The 25,826-nt window shown below is 39.1% G+C and overlaps 2 protein-coding genes across 2 annotated transcripts; both read right to left on the bottom strand.

The window, feature by feature from the left end:
- Positions 1-550: 550 nt before the first annotated feature.
- LOC127870970 (uncharacterized) lies at positions 551-13,304 on the bottom strand. The gene is made up of 5 exons (XM_052413580.1): positions 12,989-13,304; positions 11,899-12,044; positions 10,061-10,287; positions 9,019-9,145; positions 551-703 (listed from the first exon to the last, which is right to left on the bottom strand). Exons 1-5 carry the CDS (start codon positions 13,199-13,201, stop codon positions 616-618), a joined length of 801 nt encoding a protein of 266 aa, XP_052269540.1. The 5' UTR covers positions 13,202-13,304; the 3' UTR covers positions 551-615.
- Positions 13,230-25,179, bottom strand: LOC127872489 (uncharacterized). The gene is made up of 4 exons (XM_052415818.1): positions 24,704-25,179; positions 23,024-23,170; positions 13,302-13,744; positions 13,230-13,239 (listed from the first exon to the last, which is right to left on the bottom strand). Exons 1-4 carry the CDS (start codon positions 24,926-24,928, stop codon positions 13,230-13,232), a joined length of 825 nt encoding a protein of 274 aa, XP_052271778.1. The 5' UTR covers positions 24,929-25,179.
- Between the last annotated feature and the right edge of the window lie 647 nt (positions 25,180-25,826).

The raw sequence follows: 25,826 nt of genomic DNA, 5'->3' as shown, positions 1-25,826 counted from the left end.
GCAGGTTTCGAACCAGTGACCCCTGGAGTCCTGCCAGAGTCCTGAAGTAAAAACGCTCTAGCCTACTGAGCTATTCCGCCGTGTATACATTATTGATGTATTTTATACCTTATATAAGCAATCTTCGTAGTTTCACAAAATTTAACGACAAAAACAGAACTCTCCAAATTATTCAATCGTTTCGCGTTGCAACGCTTTATAATTTTTAGGTTTTAAAATCGTAAAAAGATGCATATAATGGCTATATTAGAGCATGGTTAATGTTCAGTATTACTGTTTCCTCACAAATATCATAACTAAAACGAAAACTTACGAATCTGAAACAACTTTTTTCAATTTTGTCAATTTACCAAAGCGTGAAAAGATCCCTTTAAAGTAAAACCATGCTTTGAAATTGTGTTATTTTTTTATTTATGTGCATCATACACCTTGTTTTAGTTCTCATGTTAACATCGCAGATTTTTCAATATCTAATTTACCGCCATGCAAATTACAACTCTTGCTTTGCATTGTTTTCAAAAATATATCATCAAAATAAAATATTAAAACATATTATCATTGTTTTATTGTAAGTTACAAAAATACAAACGACGATTACTTATTTCCTTTTAGAATTTACAACTGAAGAATTCTGCACATTTTCGGCAGCCTGTGTACAATTTTTACGCCGGGTGTAGCAGGTTTTAGAAGAACATCCGGTTGTCTGAAAAGAAATTAAACTGTATTATGTAAATAAGAAACTACCAGAATTCATCCTTTATGATCATCTATATTGTATAGTTGTTTGCTTTCGAACATCGTATGTACATATTGAAAAGCAAAGCGCTGAAGCCACTACAGTTGTGCGCTACTGTGTAAATATATAGCCGTGCATTACCGCACTTTGGTAACCATCTGAGTTTTGTCAAGAAAACAGAGCTTTTAAGTAATACATGTACACTGTGAAACGAAATGCTCATAGGTTGTAACTGGAACATTTTAGTTCGCCAGTTCAAACAGCATAATCATACAGTACAGGCAACGTGTACTTTGACAAACGCCACTCGTCGCGGTGTTCATTTTACGGTGTTCGCTTACCAAACGACCCCCGCGATGGGTGTTCAGATCAAATATTCGCGGGGGCCGTTTTCAATAAGGTGGACACCGCGAATCACCGCGGACCCATTATATCTACCGCGGTGTTCATCGTGTTCGCTAAAAATAAAATAATTAAATATAAACGTAAATTATTGATCCCTTTCATTTAAAGCGGGTATATACGTTGTTGTCAAATATTTATGAATTTATATAAAATGTGTAATAAACTTATTATATATATATTTAAATATAAATTAAAATAAAAGTTAAGAAGAACGTGTCGAAAAATGCGAAATAAGCCAGATATTTAATTCTGAAATTTAAAACGGCTGTACAGCCGAATTCGCTAGCATGTAAACCATACATGTACGATGTGAATCTAAACTTAGTTTAACGGTTTATTTGAATTCCTGCAACGATATCTATTCATACGACACACGAACACTAACTCCGATCCTAATGCAAAGACGAATGCTTCGGTTATTGTAGGAAAATATGTACGTCACAATCGACTCGGGGCGCTAATTTTCTTTGCTGCATTTTATGAAATTCGGCTTTAATGTGTAATTTTTCTTGCCTATTTTGTGTTATTGTAACATATTTTATCAATGTATTACAATTACAATTAAACACATATAAAAATCGTATATACCCGCTTTAAAGCGATAATGAATACAAGTAAATATAGTCTATTTTTATGTACATGATGGTCGAAGGATATTTTAAGTATTTAACGTAATATTATGCGCATCTAACAATATATGCAATGTTTTGGTGTCTATCGCAACCGTCGGTTATTTTTTGGTGTTGTCACTTTACATAAACTCATATCTATGAATGCAGCATCAACATTCTAAAACGATATCCCGGAAAAATCAAAAAATCATTTGAATATCAATTGTACTTTCGTTATGATTCGGGGTACGATGTGAACCTAAATTTCATTTTAGTGCAGATTCATTCATACGACACAAAGACACAAATTTGTTTTACGGATCATTTCGGCTTAGAGGACTGAACTGTCATGAAAAATATCGAATATTATATTTTTTTATTAACCACTGGAAGCAAGACGAGTTGTAGATAATTGGTCAGTTACCATATTTTAACTAAATATTTTGACCAGTTTCCCTTTTTCAGCTCAATTCAACAGTCGAAAATGCGAATAATATCAATCTAAAACATATTGGCGACAACAAAATGCGGTGTGTTCTATCCAGAAGCCCAGGCGGAAAATGTATGGCGTGACAGTGTTGTGCCTAAGGTTAATGAACTTCTTCGCCGCCAGCGTAGAGAGGAGAGACGAATGAGGAGAGATGCGGGCACATCTGCCGACATCAACGGGTACATGGAGGACCTGCACGGCATGCTTCCCGAGATAAACACCTCATGCGACACTTCGCTTCTGTCGCTTCTGAACAACAGCATGTGAATACTTCTACTGAATGTAAATTATGTAAATACTGTATATATTTTTCTGTCGCTTCTGAACAACAACATGTGAATACTTCTACTGAATGTAAATTATGTAAATACTGTATATATTTGATATTCACTGTGCATTTCGAATAAATACCGACTTTATAATGTTGTTGTTATATACAGGATTCTATCTATTAAATAATGCAATGTTATATGCTAAGGGGAAGACGCAGGAAAAACAAAAACAAACAATTAATTCAACATGAACGAATATCACGAGTTGTTATCAAATATTCATAACCTGATATGTAAATTTATAACCGGTAACAAATCTTTATAAATAATAACTAACTTGAAAACGAAGGATGACATGGGCTACGTTAGAAAGTAAATATTGATTAGATCAATATAAAATATCTTACATCAGATATTGTTCACAACTCGCCATGCAAAGCATTGAGAACAAGCGGAAATGTCAGCAGAAAAAGTCGGGAAGAAGCACAAAAAGTTACAAACGAACAAAACAAACTCTAACGAAAATACCGCATGAAAGAGAATGATCCGGAATATCATTCTCTATATACATGCTATATTTACTAATTTTGAACTTCTTTCAAAGATCTTAAAGAACTTTATTTCAACAAACGAGTCCAGTGCTGAAATGGAAGAAACCTGAAAGACACAAAATATAATCTGTTAAAATACATGTATATGAATAGAAAAACCCAACAGTTTACGATTGCAGTCGTTGCAATCGACAGTTGACAATTTCTAAATTTCGTAGCATACTGATGCAGTACGTTATTTCAGACAGTACAGGCGGACGCAAATAAATTATTTAATACTCACTTTCTTTATAACTCGATATGTGTTGTTAAAAAACGGCGATTGAATTGCTTAACACCATACCAGTTAATAGACTTGATGATCGAAGCGCTTTAATTACGTTTCCGACTTTACGTGCTGTCCGAATTTAAAGTGATGGGCATTTTGTTACTGTTGAATTGAGCTGAAAAGAAACGGGTGAAAACAATAAGTTATAATGAATGTGGTATCTGAAATTATCTACAACTCATCTTGTTACCGGTTGTTAATAAAAAATATATATTATTTTCGATATGTTACATGACTCACCCATCCCTCTAAGCTGAAATGATCCGTAAAACCAAATTGTGTCATTGTGTCGTATGAAAGAATCTGCATGAAAACTACATTTAGACTCGCATCGTACATCGATTCATTTCTGTCGTAAGTTGTCAAAACGAAAGTACGGTTGATATTCAAATGGATTATTTTTCTTTTCGGGATATTGTTTAATTATGTTGATGCTGCATTAACAAATGCAAGTGTATATCGAGCGAAAACACAAAAAATAAACAACGGTTACGATACACACCTACATTGTATATTGTAAATACTGTTAGTTGCCCATAATATCACTTTAAGTACGCATACATTTGCACATACATGTAGTTTATTATGTTCATTTGTACATTGTACATGTACATGTAAATTTAAAACTCTTGAATGACCATCGCAGACAGGTATTACATGTATCAATGGCCGCGCGGCATTGCGGTGATCACGGGTGTTCCAGTTAATGATGACGTGCAATCGCGGCGATTTCGGGTGTTCGCCGAACACCGCGGTCAGTAGCGTGTCCGCCCCCCGCGAAATGTCACCCATCGGGAAAATTGAACACCGCGGACACGCGTTTTTGTCAAAGTACACGTTGCCTGTACTGTAGCGCTCCTGATCATCATCGTCGTTGACATTATTGTACATCATTATAATCATCAAAATCACCATCATCATTATAATTATCATCCTAAAATTACCATTTTCATACAATAGCGTCACAATATGCATCATTATCATCACAATCATAACTAACTTCAACAAAATCAGCATGTATTGTTCCCATCACCAGATTATCAATATTGCAATCATCAATCAATACCCATTCGCTCTTATCATAGAAATGTCAGGCATTATCATGTCTAGTTACTAAACTAATGCTTTGAAACATGAATGTAATACTATAATGATTTAACATCGTGTATAACACGCCAGTGATGATGATACCATTATACATATATGCCGTTGATTAAGATTGCTTATGACGCATACAGCTTGATCGAGAAACGATCGAGATATTTGCGGTGACGATATTGAAAATATGACGTGTTGCTGTTGCTGAAGTTGATGATGGTGGTGTTGTTCTGCGGCTAATGTTGATGATGTTTGTGATGTTCTGCGGCTGGTGTTGATGATGGTGGTGATGTTCTGCGGCTGGTGTTGATGATGGTGGTGATGTTCTGCGGCTAATTTCGATGATGTTTGTGATGTTCTGTGGCTGATGTTGATAATGGTGGTGATGTTCTGCGGCTAATTTCGATGATGTTTGTGATGTTCTGTGGCTGATGTTGATGATGGTGGTGATGTTCTGCGGCTAATTTCGATGATGTTTGTGATGTTCTGTGGCTGATGTTGATGATGGTGGTGATGTTCTGAGGCTAATTTCGATGATGTTTGTGATGTTCTGCGGCTGATGTTAATGATGGTGGTGATGTTCTGCGGCTAATTTCGATGATGTTTGTGATGTTCTGTGGCTGATGTTGATGATGGTGGTAATTTTCTGTGGCTAATGTTGATGGTGTTTGTGATGTTCTCCGGCTGATGTTGATGATGGTGGTGATGTTATGTGGCTTTTGTTGATTATGTTTGTGATATTCTGCGGCTGATGTTGATGATGGTGGTGATGTTTTGCGGCTGATGTTGATGATGGTGGTTATGTTCTGCGGCTGAAGCTGATGATGGTTGTGATGTTCTGCGGCTGATGTTGATGATGGTTGTGATGTTCTGCGGCTGAAGTTGATGAAGGTTGTGATGTTCTGCGGCTGAAGTTGATGATGGTTGTGATGTTCTGCGGCTGATGTAGATAATGGTTGTGATGTTCTGCGGCTGAAGTTTATGATTGTTGTGATGTTCTGCGGCTGATGTTGATGATTGTTGTGATGTTCTGCGACTGATGTTGACGATGGTTGTGATGTTCTGCGGCTGAAGTTTATGATGGTTGTGATGTTCTGCGGTTGATGTTGATGATTGTTGTGATGTTCTGCGACTGATGTTGATAATGGTTGTGATGTTCTGCGACTAATGTTGATGATGGTTGTGATGTTCTGCGGCTGATATTGATAATGGCGAGGATAGGATAAGGATTAAAAGGGATGATAATGAAGATTATATTACCATTATAATCCACATAAATTGTCATGACCACTAACAACAAACATCGAACAAACTGAACTTTGTTTCAATTAAAGCAACATATCTAAAAATAGAACGCTTAAGTTTTTTAAGGCTTGTTGATATATTTAATTTAAAAGGGAATATATGCAGCGTTAAATAAATTATTTAAGTAAATAATAAAAACGATTTTTGTCATTAATTTGAATTTATTAAATATCTTGAACATATTGTATCAATTTAACGCTTTCAGTGCTGGAACCGAATTTTGAAGGCCTTTGCAAACAGTTTGGATCCAGATGAGACGCCACATGGCGTCTCATCTGGATCCAAACTGTTTGCTATTCTGATAGTAATCTTGGAAAAAAATCGAAGAAAATGCTAATTTTAGAAATTTAGCAGACCACATTTTAGCAGACGACAAATTTCCCAGCATGCAAAAGGTTAAGAAATGTAATCGCGTCATTGACAAATGAATGATAAAACAAGATATGTGTTTGTCAGAAACACTATGTGCCCTACTGCGCCGCTTTGAAGCTATATATTTGACCTTTGACATTGAATGATCACCTTGACCTTGACCTTTCACCACTCAAAATGTACAGCTCCGTGAGATACACATGCATGCCAAATATGAAGTTCTTATCTTCAATATTGCAAAAGTTATGGCAAAATGTTCAAGTTAAAACAAACAAACAAACAAACAAACAAATCAACCAACCAACCAACAGACAGGGCAAAAACAATATGTCCCCCATTATAATGGTGGGGGACATAAAAACAACTTTTAAATGCTGAAGTATGAATAAATGCCTTTTTACAATATTGAATAGTTTTTTTTTTAAATACATTTGAAGAAAAAAGCTGCCATGCCTTTTTGGTTGGGTTAATTTAAACATCAACTTTGAAAATCTTCTCCGGAAATATTTCCGTTCGCATAAATGCGCAGACAAGTAAAGAATCGAATACTCCGGCAATCATTAAAAAGTCAGGGTAACAGTCGAAATACAAACAAACATACGTTTTTTACATGCCATATTAATGGCCAATATGATATAAAAAAAACACTCATACATTTCAAGATGATTTCCTATATTCTTCAGATTCAGTATCTTAAAGTAAAACGGCATACCTACTGATTTAAAACATATCAACAACCCGTGCTCGCACACTTTATGGAGAATGTTTCACAAAGACAGTGTCGCAAAAATTGCATACAGTACTTCGGTGTTTAAGTTGCATATATCAAAGAGACAATATAACTTTGATCTTGACAGTAGAGTTAGTAGGTTGACGCTCTCTGAAAATTGATAACTATACGTAAACATCATATTCAGGGAATTCATGTCTGTCGTGAACAAGACTTTCATCAATTTAATTTAAGAACAGTGTTTATTATCATTCTTTTAAACAGAGAAAAATGATACATTTAAAGTATAATATATGAGAAATTCACTGTAGAATATGATATTAAATAAATGAAACTTTTCTTTGCGTGTTCGGATGATAACGTTAAGTGTTGTAAAACTATGTGTCTATAATATAATTGTTATGTTGCTGTAACAGCGGCGGTTTCCCTTTGGTTATACATGTATTAGAAGACATGTTGATCAATTGAACTATGATCAAAACAACAATATTAACTGGGTATAAAATGAGCTTTTTCATGGTGGTTATATTAAGGTGTAAGAACTGTCAATCGACATTTTGATATTCAGTGATTTTCGTTGTTTTACTGTTTTGCAATCCTAAATCAAAATTGCTGAATTATTTTCCGAACAAATAATGATCATCAGACATTCAAAGTAAACACCTTTAATATTTTTCCCATTTTATGTTGACCCATTTATGCATAGCGTCTAGAAAAAGGCTTTGGCAAACAGCGTAGACCCAGATGAGACGCCGCATGATGCGGCGTTTCATCAGGGTCTGCGCTGTCTGCTTAATGGAATTTCTATAAGAAATATTCTAAATATAAAAATTAATATACAAGACATCCCTAAAATTGGACAAAAATTGATCCTATTTAGAAGGATGGGAGAGTCCACTAGGCATAAATGGGTTAACCATTGTTTTAGTTCTCAATCTTATGGACACAAATATTCACCAAGATTTATTTCGGCATTAGTTTAGACATAAATGCATCATATATGCATTAATGAAAGTAAATAAAGTGTACCAACTGGAATAGTGAGAATATAAGCACACGAGTATTGTTCTATTTGCTCTAACATCCAGAAAGAAAAAAACAATATCTAGTCGTCAGTCATTTTAAACATATTTTTTACAACAAAGAATTGTAAAAAGAAAACAAGTATTTCAACATTTAATCTGTCCATTACTTTCATTGATTGAAACAATAGACACATATCTTAGTTTAACAAATGACACATTTTAAGTTCCAGAGAAATATGTATTACTTTGTATATCTGTTAAACTATGATAACCTGCTTACAAGTGTGAATAGCATGCAGTACATCATTTGTTAACGAAAGCATTCGGGACCGAAATAGTTCATATTGCTCCGTTATATCGATCACCTAAGACCTGATATTCTGGATAACCGTTACATAGTTTCCATAAAGAACAGTTCAATTCAGCTAACATATGTTAATACATGTGAACATCAAGATTAGAAAATATCCAAGATGACAAATGTCAGTTTTAGAAAGCCTATAGGTTGGGCATACGTACGATATAACAATGCCATCGTTATGTTTCCATGGATGTTTTGGTATACATGTTTATGGTATCTCTAGCCAGGCACCTATTAAAATAGCGCTGTCCACTGAAAGACCGTCGCCCCGGTGAAGTTTTCGGGGAATACATGGGAACATACGCCCAGTGGGGAGGACGTGACAACGAGAGATGTAAGAATTTAAACAATATGCAGGAACGATATGAGCTTTGATCTCGGAAAAATGGGCTTAATGCATGTACGTAAAGTGTCCTAAAAGATTATCACATGCAGTTCACGCAGGCTAATCAGTGACGACACTTTACGCTTTATGAACTTTTTCGTCTAAAGGAAGTCTCCAAATGAAAATCCAGTTTAGACGGAAAGTGGCGTACCTGATACGGTTATGTGGACTGCACAGGCTTATCTTGGGACGACACTTTACGCACCTGTATTAAACCCAGTTTTCCCAGAACTCGATACATATAGTATAAACGCCAAATTGTTGCAAAAAGGTACCAAGTGTGAATAAAATGTATTGGTATATGGTACCTTTTTGCACTAATGGGGCGATATATAAGTATATCTCGTACCTTTTCTTTAGTGGCGGCTCCAGTTCGGTAGTCAGGTTGTAGACGGAACAGATGCCCCTGAGTGCGGGCGTGCCGGTGAGAGAGGGCAGCAGTAGCATGACGTCCGCCTCGCTACTCGACAAGCTCCCTAGTGAACATTAAACAAACACCCTTTATGAGTCAAGCTCTGGGAAAACGGGACCTAATGCGTGTGCGTAAAGCGTCGTCCCATATTATCCTGTGCAGTCCGCACAGCCTAATAAGGGACGATACTTTCCGCTTTTTTTGTTTCTTTTTGTAAGGAAAGTCTCTTGTCAGCAGAAATCCTGACAAGGTTGTCCCTGATGAGCCTGTGCAGATTAAACAGGCTAATCTGGGAGGACCCTTTACGCACTTGTTTTAAGCCCCGTTTTCACAGAGTGCGGCTCATATTTTATTGTTCATTGTTGGCTTGATAAGAGCATATCGGTAAATCTACGCGTATTTAGTTTTATTTTACAAAATACGAGTGTCAAGGTAATCGATTAACTTTCTTTATCTCAATTATTCTTTCAATAGTTATATCATACGATATACGTGTAAGTTCAAACTACGCGTCACGACGGTTCAAATCTCTTTACGTTTACTTCGTGTTGTTTTCAAATAAGCTCCAGTACAGAGCGTCACAAGTAAACAGCGTTAATATAAAAACTGAAGGTCGCGCGTTCTGGAAGAATGAGTGGTAGACCGCAAGAAATTAAAGTTATCTTAAGTTTCTGAGCGAGAAAAATAAAACGCAAAATGAACAGCATAAACTGCATAATGGGCGATTTAAATTGTGAATGAGCGATATAAAGATTAGAATGATCAATATCAAATCGAAAATAAGTTATAAAAAGTTATCTATTGCTCGAAGAAAATCTGTAATCTCAGATCGACGTAAAAGTATTTCCTTATATCATTTGATGATATTTAAACTTGCAGTATTTAGTTTACAAAGAAGTCCTTCTACGAGATTGATGTATGCAGTTATCTCCGATATAATTCTTTATTACTCTAAATTTCAGAAACTAAAGAATATTACCAATACGTCTCGACTCTCGTTTCGGTTTTGTTTTTTCGGGCGTTTTATCACTGTTTGGACTTGGAAGGAGAAGCAATGGTTTCGGTGGTTTCAAACGCGGGAGCAATGGCACGTGATCAAACTCCGTGTCACGTGATACCTCTGACGTCATTTCCTGTCTGACCGGAAGATTAGTTGATTTGGAATCGAGGGTGATTGTTTTGATTGTAGCCGGTCGTTTATGGAATCTGCAAAATGGGAATAAAGTTCTTAATCAAATGGTAAAGTAAACATTTCGAGTTGATATATATTTCATTGAATCAAATACGTCCTGTTATCGTGCTGATTACATTTTGTATTTTAATAATATCTACATATAACACTGACAGGTTTTAAAAGGTGTTTGATGTAGTTGTGGGTGAAACATCTAACGTGCGGCTTTCTTATAAACAAAGTAATATCCATTTTGCCGGCGTCTTAACATGGCAAGCGATACAAACGATGTAAACGATTGTGTTCAGCTTATAGCACCTTGTACGAAGGACATTCTTTCTGTTCAGATCCCGGCTTGCATATCTACACATCGATCTAGATATATACATTTATGAATATGGTGAAACCCTTTGTTTTGCATCAAGATGATGTAGAAGCCTAAGAACTAATACTTTCTTGCTATGTGAGGTAGCTTTTATAGCGACGCGGTACAGTGTGTGCCTGCATAAGAACCGGGATGTACCGGGATCAATCCTCATTGTGTTCGGAATTTTTCTTACAGGGTTACAATAACGACATATATTTGTTATTGTAGAGGATCAAATATGTGCTGTGAATCATGACTATGGGCAAAGTTGTTTATCTTTGTATTTGATCAACCCTATGCATCTTATCAAGATCAGTCCTCAATTTCGCAACGGACGTACACTATGTTCTGCAACATGACGATATATCGATGCTTATTACAAAGAACCTGTTATTTGCCCTTCTTCGTTTCCTTTTCTCTATACCAGTAAGGCATATGTTTATATGGGCCGTGTTCTGTGAAAAGAGGGCTAAATGAATGAGCGTAAAGTGTCGTCCCAGATTAGCCTGTGCAATCCACACAGGCTAATCAGGGACGACACTTTCCGTCTTAACTTGATTTTCGGTAAGGAGGGCCTTCCTTGAAAATATAAATATCATATAAGCGGTATGTGTCGTCGGACTGCACAGGCTAATCTGGGACGACACTAAACGCACATGCAGTAAGCAAAATTTTCTCAGAACAAGACACATATGAATATCGACATATCCTTTTACAGCGCACATGCAAATGCATTTCCCTAAGATCTTTAAGCACAGAGGCACACTAATGTGACTGAATATAGGTGTCCATGTGCCTGAATTTTCATTGTTTAGCCCTAGAGAAATTCAACACATAAAATTGATAATATAATCAAACCAAATGGATCCACATACCAATGTTGTCAGGTTTGGTTAATCAAATATATATGGTACCACATATACACGTTGTTCTAAATCAGATGTTTTTCAGCTTATTGATAGAGTCGCTGTTTTTATTTGATCCAATGTTGTTTATTCAAATGGACCCTTTATACCTACTTTGTCTGTACCACGTTAAAACTACTCTAACACTTATGTTCTTACCGCTTACCCATTTGTTCTGGATCATATTGGTGTAACGTATATGTCTCGACCTATAATATCTGACAACGGAACAATCACCACGCCATATGTTCTGCACGCACGGACCGTTTCGTGGGTAGTTACAGTACATGATGTCTATGGGAGAGATCTTAAGAACGCTCCCACAGTGGGGATCAAACCCATGAGCTCCCAGTCACTAGGCAGACAACACATACCCTTTATTCTGCATCATGTAGATCTCGGCCTGAAGGATGGCGATCTGGTGGCGCAGCGCCGCCTCCTGGTAGCAGAACTTCAGGTACTCTGTCTTCAACTCCGCGTACTTCATGGTTGTCTCGCGGCTCAGCGTCGTCCGTGGGTTCTAAAGGCAAAATGGGAAAGGTTCGGGTTTATAGTCTAATTTTGATAAGGGTACATCGTCAGCCGACTTTCACAATTTACCCCCGATCACTAAGATATATTTTTAGTCTGATTTTGTACAACGCTTAGGTTCATATTCAGCCGTCTGTCACATCCTACCACAATATTACGGCCCCACACGGTCTGGGAAGAAAGCAAACATGAAGTGCTTGTGAGAGGAAAGAATTGTTTATGATAATCGTGTACACGCAAAATGCAGGGTAAAGGTTCGATTATTGCAATCATCAAACACAGCTACATAAGGAGCACAAAATATCATCATCACAAGCAGAAGCAAAACTTAGGCATCTTAGCTGCCTCGAATATTATCATTTTTAGCAATATTGTCATATCCATGATATAATTGTTTTCATATTTAGCATCATCATCATCATCATCATCATCATCATCATCATCATCATCATCATCATCATCATCATCATCATCATCATCATCATCATCATCATCACCATCATCATCATCATCATCATCATCACCACCATCATCATCATCATCATCATTATCATCATCATCATCATCATCATCATCATCATCATCATCATCATCATCATCATCATCATCATCATCATCATCACCACCATCATCATTATCATCATCTTCATCATCATCATCAATAGTATCAACACCATGAGCATAATATTCTTACCATAAGATTAGTTGTTGTTATTTTCTGTGTCAAGAATCTACTTTATCAAACCGGTATGGTACGCTACTTGCCACTTTTTTCATTCCTTCTATGACAACTTGCCATTTTGATTTTGCTAAAGAACAAACTACGAACAAGGAAACGTAAGATAACAATAAGACAATAGTTCATGAAGATTATCATTTCATTGACTGCTTGTGCAGTGTGTTGGCAGAACATAAACGTAGCTAATTGCTTGCCTTTTTTCCTATTTCTTTACTCAGGGTCTCGAGCCTGCTCCCGCAGTTGAGTCGCTTCTTCAGAACGCTGTCATACATGCTCTTTTTCTCTTCGAAAGTTACCATAGAAATGCTGCCCGGCTTCCAATCGTTTTTGCTTTCGCTGATGTCTATCAAATCTTGTACCTGCTTGTTGCAGATGTCATGCTGGGTTTCCTTACTTTTTGGTTTCATTTCCGTCTGCACTGTTGTTGCATGTGAGTTATCCTTTGCTTCGTCCAATTGCGTGGACTTTTTGGATGTGTTGGCCTCATTCGCTTTTTTCGTATCGCACGTTTCCTTTGATTTTACTGAGCGATATTCACTCTTGTATTTATGGGCTTTCATCTGCCTTTCCGAAGACTTCTTTTTCTTTTTCCGTGCCTTCGAGGGACCCTTGTCCTGAATAAGCTCGTTTCTCGCGTCTTTTAGTCTGTGCTTCAGGCCCTCGAATATTGCTTCATTGCTTCGGACGCTTGGGATATGTGTTTGGCTCGTGGATTGCGCTTGTTCGTCTTTGAGGTCCTGTTGTTTCTTACGATTTTTAATGGCAAATCGCCATAAGCGTTCAGACGGTGGAACGCTAGCGTTATTGAGGAAAATTACATCCTGGTCATTAACGCTGCATTCGCTACGCGTCGCGCGGGAATATAACTTCGCTGACTGTCCATTTTCGGTGTGTTTGTCGTTTGGAGTTTTGTCCGCTTTTGCAGTTTTAGCGGTCTCGTCTTCCATAGGCTGTATTTGAAATACACGTCAGGAATGTTGATAAAGTGTTCAAACATGTTATTCAGCAAACGTTTTATGCTTTTATTATTTTATTGAGTTTATTGGGATATTTAAAATGTATATTCTTCATTTTGACAATTCAAAGCAGCCTTAAAACTATCTGAATAAACATTGTATAATACATGAACGAAAAACAAAGAAAAAAAAAGAATCATGATCTTAAAAGTTAAATTAAAAGTTATTGCTAAGCGTTTCAAGTACGATTAACAAACTAACATATTGTATTGGCATACACGTTTTTTTTTCGTTGCAATTGAGCCGCATTTAACACTTTACATAACATCATATCAGTTATAAAACCGTAATACATGATTATGAATTATTATTTCCGGTGTTGTGAGTTTGTCTAATTAATAAAGATTAGTTACACACATCCCGCAATATTTGAGAGATTTATGTTAACATGAATTATACAATAATTCAAAACGTCATATGCTGAAATTACTCTAAGTGTTCAGACACTCTTAATCTCTTACACCTCCTTTTTAAACAAAATAATTATTTTTCGTGACTCTAAATGTTCGGCTACAGGGGGTTTTGTCCATTATTAATGACTGAATTTTGAACATAATTTTTTACAACGCTACTTTACCATGTTTTTGTCCTGTTTTTGCTCATCTGGTGTCACTTTGATCATGCGTTTTTATGACCGAATTCAGGCTATAAAAACCTAGCTGGTGAATGCCTTAGGGTAATGGACAATGACATTTGCGTTATAGGGTAAATACCCATGTGTACCGGTAATGAACACAGTTTCACTTTAGAAAGATAACTGTGAAATCACTAAACGCTCAATAATGTAATGGATCCTATTGCGAGCAATACAAAACCTTGTAGTTGTAAGACAACGACCGATGAACAAATAATTAATAGTTTGCAGATATAAACGTTATTGCAATAATTACATGTTCATTCTTGAGTATCGGTAAATCAAATGCTTATATCTAAACCCGTTGGTTGTCTCTACATTTTCTGACACAGTTGTATTTTTTTTGCTATGACCAGAGTAAAGTCGTCAGGTAGGGCGCGTGATTACTATAACAGATTGTAATGGTTTAGAAAGGCGCGTGTTTACTGTAACCAGAGTGTAGTGGTCAGTGAGTACGCGTTATTACTATAACCAGATTGAAGTGGTCATGGAGAATGCGTGATTACTATAACCAGAGTGTAGTGGTTTGGAAGGGCGCGTGTTTACTATAACCAGAGAGTAGTGGTCAGGGAGGACGCGTGATTACTATAACCAGAGTGTAGTGATCAGTGAGTACTTGTGATTACTATAACCAGAGTGTAGTGGTCAGTGAGTACGCGTGATAACTATAACCAATACAGCGTAGTGGTCAGTGAGTACGCGTGATTATTATAACCAGAGTGTAGTGGTCAGGAAGTACGCGTTATTACTATAACCAGAGTTTAGTGGTCATGGAGGGTGCGTGTTTATTATAACCAGATTGTAGTGGTCAGGGAGGGCGCGTGTTAAAAATATAACCAGAGTGAAGTGGTCATGGAGGGTGCGTGTTTATTATAACCAGAGTGTAGTGGTCAGGGAGGGCGCGTGTTAAAAATATAACCACAGTGTAGTGGTCAGGGAGGTCGCGTTATACTAATACCAGAGTGAAATGGTCAGGCAGGCCGCGTGATTACTATAACCAGCGTGTAATGGTCAAGGAGGACGCGTGATTATTATACCCACAGTGTAGTGGTCTTGGAGGGCACGTGTTTATTTTAACCATAGTGTAGTGGTCAAGGAAGGCGCGTTATACTAGTACCAGAGTGTAGTGGTCAGGGAGGTCGCGTTATACTAAAACCAGAGTGTAATGGTCAGGAAGGACGCGTGATTATTATAACCAGCGTGTAATGGTCAGGGAGGACGCGTGATTATTATACCCAGAGTGTAGTGGTCAGGGAGGGCACGTGTTTATTATAACCATAGTGTAGTGGTCAGGAAGGGCGTGTGTTTATTATAACCGTAGTTTAGTGGTCAGGGAGGGGGCGTGTTTACTAAAACCAAAGTGTAGTTGTCAGGGAGGACGAATGGTTACTATAACAATAGTGTGGTGGCCATGGAGGGAGCGTTATACTATAACCAGAGTGTAGTGGTCAGGGAGGACGTGTGATTATTATAACCAGAGTGTAGTGGTCAGGGAGGACGCGTGTTTATTATAACCAGCGTGTAATGGTCAGGCAGGACGTGTGATTATTATAACCAGAGTGTAGTGGTCAGGGAGGACGTGAGATTATTATAACCAGAGTGTAGCGGTCAGGAAGGACGTGTGATTACTATAACCAGAGTGTAGTGGTCAGGGAGAACGTGTGATTACTATAACCAGAGTGTAGCGGTCAGGGAGGACGTGTGATTGCTATAACCTGAATGGAATGGTCAGCGAGTAAGCGTGATTACTATAACTAGAATGTAGTGGTCAGGGAGGACGTGTGATTATTATGACCAGGGTGTAGTGGTTAATGAGGAGGTGTGATTGCTATAACCAGAGTGAAGTGGTCAGTGAGTACGCGTGATTTTTATAACCAGAGTGAAGTGGTCAGGGAGGACGCGTGATTACTATAACCAGCGTGTAATGGTCAGGGAGTACGCGAGATTACTATAACCATGGTATAGTGGTCAGGGAGGACGCGTGATAACTATAACCAAATTGTGGTGATCACGGAGTGCGCGCGATTACTATAACCAGATTGTGGTGATCATGGAGGGCGCGTTATTTCTATAACCAGAGTGTGGTGATCATGGAGTCCGCGTGACTACTATAACCAGTGTAAAGTGGTCAGGGAGGACGCGTGATTATTGTAACCAGAGTGTTGTGATCAGAAAGGACGTGTGATTATTGTTACCAGAGTGTCGGGTCAGGGAGGACGCGTGATCATCATAACCAGAGTGTAGAAGTCAAGGAGGACGCGTGATTATTATAACCAGAGTGTAGTAGTCAAGGAGGACTTGTGATTATTATAACCAGAGTGTAGTAGTCAAGGAGGACGTGTGATTATTATAACCAGAATGTAGTGGTCAGGGAGGGCGCGTGATAACTTTAACCAGCGTATAGTGGTCATGGAGGACGCGTTATTACTATTACCAGAGTGAAGTGGTCAGGAGGACGCGTGATTATTATAACCAGATTGTAGTGGTCAAGGAGGACGCGTGATAATTATAACCAGAGTGTAGTGGTCAGGGAGGGCGCGTGTTTATAATAACCAGCGTGTAATGGTCAGGGTAGACGCGTGATTATTATAACCAGAGTGTAGTGGTCAGAGAGGACGTGTGATTATTATAACCAGAGTGTAGTAGTCAGGCAGGACGTGTGATTACTATAACCAGAGTGTAGTGGTCAGGGAGGACGTGTGATTACTATAACCAGAGTGTAGTGGTCAGGGAGGACGTGTGATTATTATAACCAGAGTGTAGTGGTCAGGAAGGACGCGTGATTATAATAACCAGAGTGTAGTAGTCAGGGAGGACGTGTGATTACTATAACCAGAGTGTAGTGGTCAGGGAGGACGTGTGATTACTATAACCAGAGTGTAGTGGTCAGGGAGGACGTGTGATTATTATAACCAGAGTGTAGTGGTCAGGGAGGACGTGTGATAATTATAACCAGAGTGTAGTGGTCAGGGAGGACGTGTGATTATTATAGCCAGAGTGTACTGGTCAGGGAGGACGTGTGATTACTATAACCAGAGTGTAGTGGTCAGGGAGGACGCGTGATTACTATAACCAGAGTGTAGTAGTCAGGGAGAACGTGTGATTACTATAACCAGAGTGTAGTAGTCAGGGAGGACGTGTGATTACTATAACCAGAGTGTAGAGGTCATGGAGGACGTGTGATTATTATAACCAGAGTGTAGTGGTCAAGGAGGACGTGTGATTATTATAACCAGAGTGTAGTGGTCAGGGAGGACGTGTGATTATTATGACCAGCGTACAGTGGTCACGGAGGACGCGTGATTATTATAACCAGAGTGTAGTGGTCAAGGAACACGTGTGATTATTATAACCGGAGTGTAGTGGTCAGGAAGGACGTGTGATTATTATGACCAGAGTGTAGTGGTCAGGGAAGACGGGTGGTTATTATGACCAGAGTACAGTGGTCACGGAGGACGCGTGATTATTATAACCAGAGTGTAGTGGTCAAGGAACACGTGTGATTATTATAACCAGAGTGTAGTGGTCAGAAAGGACGCGTAATTATTATAACCAGAGTGTAGTGGTCAAGGAACACGTGTGATTATTATAACCAGAGTGTAGTGGTCAGGAAGGACGCGTGATTATTATAACCAGAGTGTAGTAGTCAGGGAGGACGTGTGATTATTGTAACCAGAGTGTTGTGGTCAGGGATGACGTGTGATTATTATAACCAGAGTGTATTGGTCAAGGAGGACGTGTGATTATTATAACCCGAGTGTAGTGGTCACGGAGGACGCATGATTATTATAACCAGAGTGTAGTGTTCAGGGAGAGCACGTGATAACTATAACCAGCGTACAGTGGTCATGGAGGACGCGTTATCATTATAACCATAGTGTTGTAGTCAGGGAGGACGCGTGATTACTGTAACCAGAGTGTAGTGGTCATGGATGGTGAGTGTTTACTGTAACATGAGTGTAGTGGTCAGGGAGGACGCGTGATTATTATAACCAGTGTGAAGTGGTCAAGGAACACGTGTGATTATAATAACCAGAGTGTAGTGGTCAGGAAGGACGCGTGATTATTATAACCAGAGTGTAGTAGTCAGTGAGGACGTGTGATTATTGTAACCAGAGTGTTGTGGTCAGGGAGGACGCGTGATTATTATAACCAGAGTGTAGTGGTCAAGGAGGACGTGTGATTATTATAACCCGAGTGTAGTGGTCAGGGAGGACGCGTGATTATTATAACCAGAGTGTAGTGGTCAGGGAGAGCACGTGATAACTATAACCAGCGTAGAGTGGTCATGGAGGACGCGTTATTATTATAACAATAGTGTAGTAGTCAGGGAGGACGCGTGATTACTGTAACCAGAGTATAATGGTCATGGATGGTGAGTGTTTACTGTTACCAGAGTGTAGTGGTCAGGGAGGACGCGTGATTACTATAACCAGAGTGTAGTAGTCAGGGAGGACGTGTGATTATTATAACCAGAGTGTAGTGGTCAGGGAGGACGTGTCATTATTATGACCAGCGTACAGTGGTCACGGAGGACGCGTGATTATTATAACCAGAGTGTAGTGGTCAAGGAACACGTGTGATTATTATAACCAGAGTGTAGTGGTCAGGAAGGACGCGTGATTATTATGACCAGAGTGTAGTGGTCAGGGAAGACGGGTGGTTATTATGACCAGCGTACAGTGGTCACGGAGGACGCGTGATTATTATAACCAGAGTGTAGTGGTCAAGGAACACGTGTGATTATTATAACCAGAGTGTAGTGGTCAGGAAGGACGCGTGATTATTATAACCAGAGTGTAGTAGTCATGGAGGACGTGTGATTATTGTAACCAGAGTGTTGTGGTCAGGGAGGACGTGTGATTATTATAACCAGAGTGTAGTGGTCAAGGAACACGTGTGATTATTATAACCAGATTGTAGTGGTCAGGGAGGACGTGTGATTATTATAACCAGAGTGCAGTGGTCAGGGAGGACGTGTGGTTATTATGACCAGCGTACAGTGGTCACGGAGGACGCGCGATTATTATAACCAGATTGTTGTGGTCAAGGAACACGTGTGATTATTATAACCAGAGTGTAGTGGTCAGGAAGGACGCGTGATTATTATAACCAGAGTGTAGTGGTCAAGGAACACGTGTGATTATTATAACCAGAGTGTAGTGGTCAGGAAGGACGCGTGATTATTATAACCTGAGTGTAGTAGTCAGGGAGGACGTGTGATTATTATAACCCGAGTGTAATGGTCAGGGAGGACGCGTGATTATTATAACCAGAGTGTAGTGGTCAGGGAGAGCACGTGATAACTATAACCAGCGTACAGTGGTCATGGAGGACGCGTTATTATTATAACCAGAGTGCAGTGGTCAGGGAGGACGTGTGGTTATTATGACCAGGGTACAGTGGGCACGGAGGACGCGTGATTATTATAACCAGAGTGTAGTGGTCAAGGAACACGTGTGATTATTATAACCAGAGTGAAGTGGTCAGGAAGGACGCGTGATTATTATAACCAGAGTGTAGTTGTCAAGGAACACGTGTGATTATTATAACCAGAGTGTAGTGGTCAGGAAGGACGCGTGATTATTATAACCTGAGTGTAGTAGTCAGGGAGGACGTGTGATTATTATAACCCGAGTGTAGTGGTCAGGGAGGACGCGTGATTATTATAACCGGAGTGTGGTGGTCAGGGAGAGCACGTGATAACTATAACCAGCGTACAGTGGTCATGGAGGACGCGCTATTATTATAACCAGAGTGTAGTGGTCAGGGAGGACGCGTGATTACTGTAACCAGAGTGTAGAGGTCATGGATGGTGAGTGTTTACTGTAACCAGAGTGTAGTGGTCAGGGAGGACGTGTGATTACTATAACCAGAGTGTAGTAGTCAGGGAGGACGTGTGATTACTATAACCAGAGTGTAGTAGTCAGGGAGGACGTGTGATTACTATAACCAGAGTGTAGTGGTCAGGGGGGACGTGTGATTTTTATAACCAGAGTGTAGTGGTCAGGGAGGACGTGTGATTACTATAACCAGAGTGTAGTGGTCAGGGGGGACGTGTGATTTTTATAACCAGAGTGTAGTGGTCAGGGAGGACGTGTGATTACTATAACCAGAGTGTAGTAGTCAGGGAGGACGTGTGATTACTATAACCAGAGTGTAGTAGTCAGGGAGGACGTGTGATTACTATAACCAGAGTGAAGTAGTCAGGGAGGACGTGTGATTACTATAACCAGAGTGTAGTAGTCAGGGAGGACGTGTGATTACTATAACCAGAGTGAAGTAGTCAGGGAGGACGTGTGATTACTATAACAAGAGTGTAGTGGTCAGGGAGGACGTGTGATTATTATAACCAGAGTGTAGTGGTCAGGGAGGACGTGTGATTATTATAACCAGAGTGTAGTGGTCAGGGAGGACGTGTGATTATTATAACCAGAGTGTAGTGGTCAGGAAGGACGCGTGATTATTATAACCAGAGTGTAGTGGTCAAGGAACACGTGTGATTATTATAACCAGAGTGTAGTGGTCAGGAAGGACGTGTGATTATTATAACCAGAGTGTAGTGGTCAGGGAATACGGGTGGTAATTATGACCAGCGTAAAGTGGTCACGGAGGACGCGTGATTATTATAACCAGAGTGTAGTGGTCAAGGAACACGTGTGATTATTATAACCAGAGTGTAGTGGTCAGGAAGGACGCGTGATTATTATAACCAGAGTGTAGTAGTCATGGAGGACGTGTGATTATTGTAACCAGAGTGTTGTGGTCAGGGAGGACGTGTGATTATTATAACCAGAGTGTAGTGGTCAAGAAGGACTTGTGATTATTATAACCAGATTGTAGTGGTCAGGGAGGACGTGTGATTATTATAACCAGAGTGTAGTGGTCAGGGAGGACGTGTGGTTATTATGACCAGCGTACAGTGGTCACGGAGGACGCGTGATTATTATAACCAGAGTGTAGTGGTCAAGGAACACGTGTGATTATTATAACCAGAGTGTAGTGGTCAGGAAGGACGCTTGATTATTATAACCAGAGTGTAGTAGTCATGGAGGACGTGTGATTATTGTAACCAGAGTGTTGTGGTCAGAGAGGACGTGTGATTATTATAACCAGAGTGTAGTGATCAAGGAGGACGTGTGATTATTATAACCCGAGTGTAGTGTTCAGGGAGGACGCGTGATTATTATTACCAGAGTGTAGTGGTCAGGGAGAGCACGTGATTACTATAACCAGCGAACAGTTGTCATGGAGGACGCGTTATAATTATAACCAGAGTGTAGTGGTCAGGAAGGACGCGCGATTACTGTAACCAGAGTGTAGTGGTCATGGATGGTGAGTGTTTACTGTAACCAGAGTGTAGTGGTCAGGGAGGACGTGTGATTACTATAACCAGAGTGTAGTGGTCAGGGGGGACGCGTGATTACTGTAACCAGAGTGTAGTGGTCAGGGAGGGTGTGTGTTTAATATAACCCGAGTGTAATGGTCAGGAAGGACGCGTGATTATTATAACAAGAGTGTAGTGGTCAGGGAGGACCCGTGATTATTATAGCCTCAGTGTAGTGGTTAGTGAGTACGCGTGATTACTATAACCCGAGTGTAATGATCAGGGAGGACGCGTGATTACTATAACCTGAGTGTAGTGTTTAGGGGAGGGGGCGAGATTACTTTAACCAGAGTGTAGTGGTTAGGGAAGGCGCGTTTTTACTATAACCTGAATGTAGTGGTTATTGGGGGCGTGATTACTTTAACCAGAGTGTGGCGAGTAGGGAAGGCGCGTGTTTACTATATCCAGAGTGTAGTGGTCAGGGAGGGAGGGTGTTTTATTAAGACGATTAATGTTTATAGAAATGTAATCGAAGGAGTGGACCAATATAGTCCATGATGAAATTACCTATATAATATCAATTGCAACAATTTTACAAATAAAACAAAACCATGGAATATGAATTAAAATGAGTTTTATTTATTTTTTTCACTTGCATTTAATTATACAATCGAAAAATGTTATATTAATAAACATTATTTAAACAATATTGTACATGCATCCGTTACACGGTCTTATTTCAAATGCATGCGTGCTCATTTAAATTTTGACAGAAATTATCAGTTTTACAGAATGACCCATGAGAATTTAACATCGGAACAATGAGTATGATTGGATAAAATAATTATTTCACGAGCCTTTATGGCACATTGTACAAATGACGAAATTCGCAAAAAAGGAAATGTATATTATGTAAAAGAGAGATAAAAAATGCCCTGTACTACAATTGTTTTCAATTATCGTCCTTCTAAGAATTTTAGCGCAGTTGATTAAAGCCTTGTTTTATTTGCATTTTAATGTGCTAAGACGTTTTTGCTATGTGTTGTGTGTTCTTCATGTACATGTTTTTATAAGGCGAATTTCGGTCATAGATACTCATTTACAGTGCATAGGCAATCATATTTTTCGACCACATACAATTGTATAATTTATGAAAATATACGAATCTCGTCCCGTCGCAAGCTGATTAATACCAGTAACCTTCTGCCGAGTATCCGCAGTGTCTTTAACGTTAACTATGATAAGAACTTACGTTATTAACTTCCGCTTCCGCTTTGGTTCGGTGCTTAGATTTCTTGGTCCTTCCTGATCTCCAGAAATGTTCGGACGCTCGTCTGCTCACCACCGACTGGAAGTGTCTGCCTTTGCTGAGATGTTCTTCACTTTTTCTGCCATTAATCTTTAACAAAAATACTTAAGTGCTTAAAACGCTTGTTGATAATTATAATTGAACACGTCCCACGTGACTACTTAGCATACAAGCCTATACGGACGATTGTGAAGCTCTCAAACACGCTGTAGCTCTGTATAAATACGTTTTAAGCTCCATATGGTCCCATTGGTGCAAAAAGTTACCATGTGCCTTCTTATTTCAATGACACATGGTACCTCTTTGAACCAAGGGAGCGATTATTATGGTCCCAAATATGTGTTAGAAAATATCAGGTCATTCCGGAATGATTATTTGTAGCCAGAATCAGGCCCATGCGGGATGAAAACAATTAAGCATAGAGTAAGCTCATTTTAGTGACACGAGTTCTGTCTGGGTGGATATAAATTCTATCTGAACTTTTCAGAGTCGGACCAACGTCGGAACTCCATTTTTAACCCTTATATAAAAATCCTTAAGGGACCCAACTTATGGGTGGTGGTGAGGTGGTCGACGGATAACACTCTGGTCTACCATTCCAGAGGTCTCCGGTTAAATGCCAGGCCGGGGCATTGGACATTTCAGAAATGCTTCAAGTGTTTTCCACCCAACTAGAGATGTACTGGTATGAAACCCAGGTAATTGCATGTGTCGGTGCTATACACTTAGCACGTTAGAGAACCAAGGGATCTATTCGCAAAGAGCTAGGGTATTGCATCCGGACTCCTTGTATCCCAATATTGTCTCTTCTTCGTGCTGTATCTTCAGCAAAACAAAAGGACCCCATTGGAAATAAGTGCTTGCACTTTCATGAGCTATCTTTGACTGCAAGGTCAAAAGAAAACATACATACATACATACATACATACATACAACTGTTTCGTTATTGGGCCATATAGAGGTTTATGTGTTATAACAACACCCAATAAATACAACACACTTTATACTTGAAGACAATTTGAATTATAAAAAATGTAAAATGTTTTGCATTATTATTGAAGGCGCATATATCATCACTATAAACATATCATTTAAACTGCACGTAAAACATTCACTGCCAATAGATTTCTGTACATCTTCAATGATTAATACTAAAGCCTCACGATCACGAATCGGGAACTTTAAACAAAATTTATTTCCAAAAGCAAATATTGACATTGCGCATATGCATGGGCTGTGCTCCGTGAAAAGGGGGTTTAATGCATGTGCGTCAAGGGTCATCTCAGATAAGTCGGTGCGGTGTGCCGTCCTCACAATCCAATCAGTGACGACACGTTTCGCCTTAACTGGATTTTTGCTAAGAAGAGACTTTTTTTAAACGAAAAATAACATAAAAGCGAACAGTCGTCCCTGAATCTGGGACGACCCTTTCGCACATGCATTCAACCCAATTTTCACAGAGCGCGACTCATTTGTCCATACATTCATAATGGAAAAAGGGTAAGGCCTAAACATTATCGGGGGTCTTTACCTTGCGATAGTTTTGAATATATTACGATGGTGACAGACATACATAAATTAAAATGATGTCATTTACACAATATACAATATAACATCTGGTACCTTTTTAGCGGGAGGTGTCGGGCTCTTGGCTTCTTTCGTGACGCATACGAGCGCGTGTCCTCTGCAGAGCGTCGATATGGCAGCGTTGTGCCGTTGCCGGCGTACGTTGTCCCGACAGGAGTGCAGCAGCAGATTCTCCACAAGCTCCCAGAATGAATCCGGCTCCAAAAGCCCCATTAGATGTTTGCTAGTAACGCCAATTTGCTCATCGCGTCTAAACGCCATCTTTCCAACGCAAAACTTGGACTAGCAAATGGTTGAGGTTCCTAGATATGCTTCATGTTATGACTCCGAAGACTTTCTAATTTTATAGTATCAGCGGGATTTAAGTTTTATTTTCACGCTTTGTGAAAATCTGATTTTTTTTTCTGTACGCATGCAGTTGATACTTATGTTTTTAAAGTGAAAGCGTTAACTGGTTTTGATACAACGTCTTCCTGTTGCTAGCGTTCAATACTAACGGCGTTGTATTATGACGACATGAAACGTCGTGTTTTAACTGCATGACGTCGTTGAAATATTGTAAAACGTCAATTCTGTCCAAGTGTGTCGCTTCTCGCCTAAATGTGTGCCTATGCGATGAGCATTACGGAAAGTAAAACTTAATGTTGCGCCCACTTGTGCTTAATAGGCTTCCATTTAACATTTGCTTAAAAAGCCTTATTCGTTAAGGACGTAACTATGAACATGTACATACATTTATATATTTATTCAGTTTGTTGTAAAAATAAAAACATAGTTTTATAAAATCCCGATTACCGTTTTTACTCCTAGTTTTCGGAAAACTCTTAGGCCAAAATTATTATTTTTGTGACTCAAAATTTTCGGACATACGGTTTTTGGTCCATAATTAATGACTGCAAAATTGTCGGAAAGTTTGTTTTAGAGTGCATTTCTAATGACACATCATCGATCACGTGTTTTACAACAGGATTTGCGTTACTGGGTAAATAGCTATGAATACCAATAAAAGGCACAGCTTTAAGTGAACATATCTACCAGTAACATTATTTAATATTAAACGGCGAGTTATTTACAAGCACGTGCTATCATTCGTTGAAACATTTGACGCTATACACTTTGCAAACCCGAATCCGATCAATGCACTATTTTTAGAGTTTCT

This window comes from Dreissena polymorpha, chromosome 3 (assembly GCF_020536995.1).
Source record: "Dreissena polymorpha isolate Duluth1 chromosome 3, UMN_Dpol_1.0, whole genome shotgun sequence".
In the NCBI taxonomy this organism is placed as follows: Eukaryota; Metazoa; Mollusca; class Bivalvia; order Myida; family Dreissenidae; genus Dreissena; species Dreissena polymorpha.
This window is presented reverse-complemented; position numbering and strand designations above follow the sequence as displayed.

Bases quoted from the DNA above. Each gene is read 5' to 3' on its own strand.
- LOC127870970 (XM_052413580.1), bottom strand. From the start codon at position 13,201: ATGAAACCAAAAAGTAAGGAAACCCAGCATGACATCTGCAACAAGCAG. The intron at 10,288-11,898 runs GTATGTGTTGTC...CCCATTTTGCAG, and splicing joins TACATGATGCAGAATAAAGG to ATTCCATAAACGACCGGCTA. The intron at 704-9,018 runs GTACGAGATATA...ATTTCTTTTCAG, and splicing joins GAGCCGCCACTAAAGAAAAG to ACAACCGGATGTTCTTCTAA.
- LOC127872489 (XM_052415818.1), bottom strand. From the start codon at position 24,928: ATGGCGTTTAGACGCGATGAGCAAATTGGCGTTACTAGCAAACATCTA. The intron at 23,171-24,703 runs GTACCAGATGTT...TTTTTGTTAAAG, and splicing joins CGACACCTCCCGCTAAAAAG to ATTAATGGCAGAAAAAGTGA. The intron at 13,745-23,023 runs GTAAGTTCTTAT...TTTCAAATACAG, and splicing joins CGGAAGCGGAAGTTAATAAC to CCTATGGAAGACGAGACCGC.